The 3,129-nt window shown below is 60.3% G+C and overlaps 1 protein-coding gene across 1 annotated transcript in view; it reads left to right on the plus strand.

Moving 5' to 3' along the window:
• The window catches only part of DDX54 (DEAD (Asp-Glu-Ala-Asp) box polypeptide 54), a gene marked incomplete at both ends in the record, with an annotated part of 4,882 nt that overhangs the window by 396 nt on the left and 1,357 nt on the right, over positions 1 to 3,129 (plus strand). The window contains 9 exons of the mRNA XM_010018661.1: positions 148 to 303; positions 415 to 536; positions 736 to 797; positions 949 to 1,080; positions 1,555 to 1,765; positions 2,205 to 2,339; positions 2,547 to 2,768; positions 2,859 to 2,932; positions 3,014 to 3,127. Coding sequence (XP_010016963.1) covers positions 148 to 303; positions 415 to 536; positions 736 to 797; positions 949 to 1,080; positions 1,555 to 1,765; positions 2,205 to 2,339; positions 2,547 to 2,768; positions 2,859 to 2,932; positions 3,014 to 3,127 — 1,228 coding nt within the window. The remainder of the gene's footprint in view (positions 1 to 147; positions 304 to 414; positions 537 to 735; positions 798 to 948; positions 1,081 to 1,554; positions 1,766 to 2,204; positions 2,340 to 2,546; positions 2,769 to 2,858; positions 2,933 to 3,013; positions 3,128 to 3,129) is intronic.

Below are 3,129 nucleotides of genomic sequence, written 5' to 3' on the forward strand. Positions count from 1 at the left end.
GAGAGCCACCAGCCATCCGGGGACATCACTGGTGCTCACAGCCAGTCTGCTTGATCTGCATCCTGGTGTTCCCTTGGAGCATCTTCCTGTGCTCCCCGTGGGGGACAGCGGAGTCTGTATCGGGTTGGATTTGGGACCTGCACCCAGAGTGGAGTGGGGACACTGTGTCCCCCCAGCCCGGTCCCATCACCAGCTCTGTCCCTGCAGAATCATTGCCACTCCTGGGCGCTTGGTGCACGTGGCGGTGGAGATGAAACTGAAGCTGCACACGGTGGAGTACGTGGTGTTCGACGAGGCCGACAGGTCAGCGGGGTGCAGGGGGGTCCCCGGGGCTGCAGCGTCCCCAGACGTGGGCTGGGCTGGGCACAGAGGGACCGAACAGGCGCTGCCATGTCCCGTGTGCCCTCCCTGCAGGCTCTTTGAGATGGGCTTTGCCGAGCAGCTCCAGGAGATCATTGCCCGGCTCCCGGACTGCCACCAGACTGTGCTCTTCTCCGCCACGCTGCCCAAGCTGCTCGTAGAGTTCGCCCGGGCTGGTGAGAGCATGCGACAGGATGGGGAGACCCTGGGGACAGGGACATGGCCTGATTCCACAGCTGGGCTGGGCCCAGAACTGGCAAAACTGAGCTGGAATAACACTGGGCCAAGCGGGTGTCCCTGAGTTGAGCGGTGGGGCTGGTCCTGGTAGCACATCCCACATGTAACACGTGTCCTGCGTGTCACCATGTCACACAGGTCTCACCGAGCCCATGCTGATCCGTCTGGATGTGGAGTCCAAGCTGAGTGAGCAGCTCAAGGTGAGATAGGCTGGGGGGGATGCTTGAGATGGGCTTTGTGCCCCCAACCCCTGCACGCACCCTGTGGTGGCTCCATGCTTGGGGAGGGGACAAAGGGTGGCAGTGTGTGGTGTGGGGACACACAGGGGCTGAGCTGTGCCCCCCTTTGCAGCTGGCTTTCTTCCACGTGCGTGGGGACGACAAGCCGGCCGTGCTGCTCCATCTGCTCCGCAGTGTGGTGAAGCCCCAGGACCAGACAGTCGTCTTCGTGGCCACCAAGCACCACACGGAGTATCTCAAGGAGGCAAGTGGCATTTGGGGGTGCCCAACGTGTACCCCTGTTAAAGGGCAGGGTGCTGGGAGGAGCTGGGACCCCTTCCCAGGCCCACATGGGGTCTGCATTGGTGAGCATGGAATCACAGAATAGTTTGGGATGGAAAGGGCCCTAAGATCATCCAATTCCAGACCCCTGCCGTGGGCAGGGACACCTCGCACTAGACCATGTCGCCCAAGGCTCTGTCCAGCCTGGCCTTGAACACTGCCAGGGATGGAGCATTCACCACCTATTTGGGCACGTTCTTGCTGGAGTCTCTGCCTCTCTTTTGCTGGGCTGAAGGAGAAATCCCAGCATGTGATCTCATGGAGGTGTTGCACCCACTTACCCCTTGGAGAGAGTGGGATGTGGGGTCTGGGTGGGCACCCTGGGGTCTTGGGGCCCTGTCTCTTGGCTGTAGGTGCATTCCCTGGTGGGATCTGAACCCTCTTCCCCACTCTCCAGCTGCTGACAGCCCAGGGCATCCGCTGCACACACATCTACAGCTCACTGGACCAGACCGCCCGCAAGATCAACATCGCCAAGTTCTCCCAGGGCAAGTGCCCGGTGCTGCTGGTCACCGACGTGGCCGCCCGTGGGCTTGACATCCCCATGCTGGACAATGTCATCAACTACAGCTTCCCCGCCAAGGCCAAGCTCTTCCTGCATCGCGTCGGTGGGTGCTGGTCCCCTGGGCAGGGTTCATTGCAACCTGGGGGTCCCTCATGGTGACAAGGAGGGTGCGAGTGGGTTGTGCCTTGTCCCCTGTTTCTCCCATCCCTGGCGCCTGTTAGGCTGGCACTGCTGATCCTGCCTTGATGGGGATGTGTCTGGGGCAGGAGGTGACATCAGGGAACAAAGCAATGTCCGGAACATCCCTGCTCTCCCTCCTGCTGCACTGCGGAGGCTTCTGGGACAGGGCTGGTGCTTTCCCTTTACGATGGCACCATGATAGGCTCCCCTTTGCCCCCTTCCCAACAACCCACAGCCCCTTGCCACCCATGTCCACCTAGTAAATGTCACATACGTGTGCTCCCAATGGCACCAGTAAGTCCCTGCTGGGGTTTCCATCAGGCCTGGGCTCTGGTTTCCCACTCTCCTCCATCCTTTTCCAGGTCGTGTGGCCCGAGCTGGCCGGAGTGGCACTGCCTACTCACTGGTGGCTCCTGATGAGATGCCCTATGTCTTTGACCTCCACCTCTTCCTGGGGCGCCCGCTTGTCCTCGCTGGTACCCAGGAGATGCCTGCTGGTAAGGCAGAGCTGGCTGTAGGTCCAAACCGGGACACTGGTTTTATCCTTGGCCAGTTCCTGGAGGGGTGATATCTTTCATTAACTGGGGTGAAGCATGTTGGGGATGCTGATTTACCACCACTGAGCTCGCCATGGACACTTGCTCTATTAAATCCTGTATTGCTGCCATGCCAGCGAGGTGATCTGGTGTTTCCTGGCACTGCAGATGCTGGTGGGGTCCTGGGCCGTGTCCCCCAGAGCCTGGTGGACGATGAGGAGTGCCTGCTGCTCACAGACCACGAGGGCTCTCTAGAGCTGCGGAGCCTGCGCCGTGTCGCTGACAATGCCCACAAGCAGTACCTGAGGTCCCGGCCTGGCCCCTCACCCGAGTCCATCAAGAGGGCAAAAGACATGGATGTGTCCCAGCTTGGCATCCACCCACTGTTCCGTGAGTGCTTTGGGAACACTGAGGAAGGGAACACCCATTCTTATCACCAGGGAGCTAATCTGTGCCCCTCTCCATCCCTGCGTTCCTCAGGCGCTCGCTTTGAAGACACGGAGCTGGAGAGGCTGAAGTTTGTGGACAGCATTAAAACCTATAAGTCCAAGGCGGTGAGTTGAGACCCATTCTCTGTCTGAGCTGGGTGGGAGGGAAGGTCCATGCAGCCCATCCCATTCCCACTCTGGGATCAGACCATCTTCGAGATCAACGCCACATCCCGGACACTGGCCAGCACGGTGATGCGGTCCAAGCGGCGCCATGACCATGCCCTCATTGAGAAGTACCAGCGTGGGCAGCAGGAGAAGCG

The sequence above is a fragment of the Nestor notabilis genome, unplaced genomic scaffold, assembly GCF_000696875.1.
Source record: "Nestor notabilis isolate BGI_N333 unplaced genomic scaffold, ASM69687v1 scaffold17607, whole genome shotgun sequence".
Lineage (NCBI taxonomy): Eukaryota > Metazoa > Chordata > Aves > Psittaciformes > Psittacidae > Nestor > Nestor notabilis.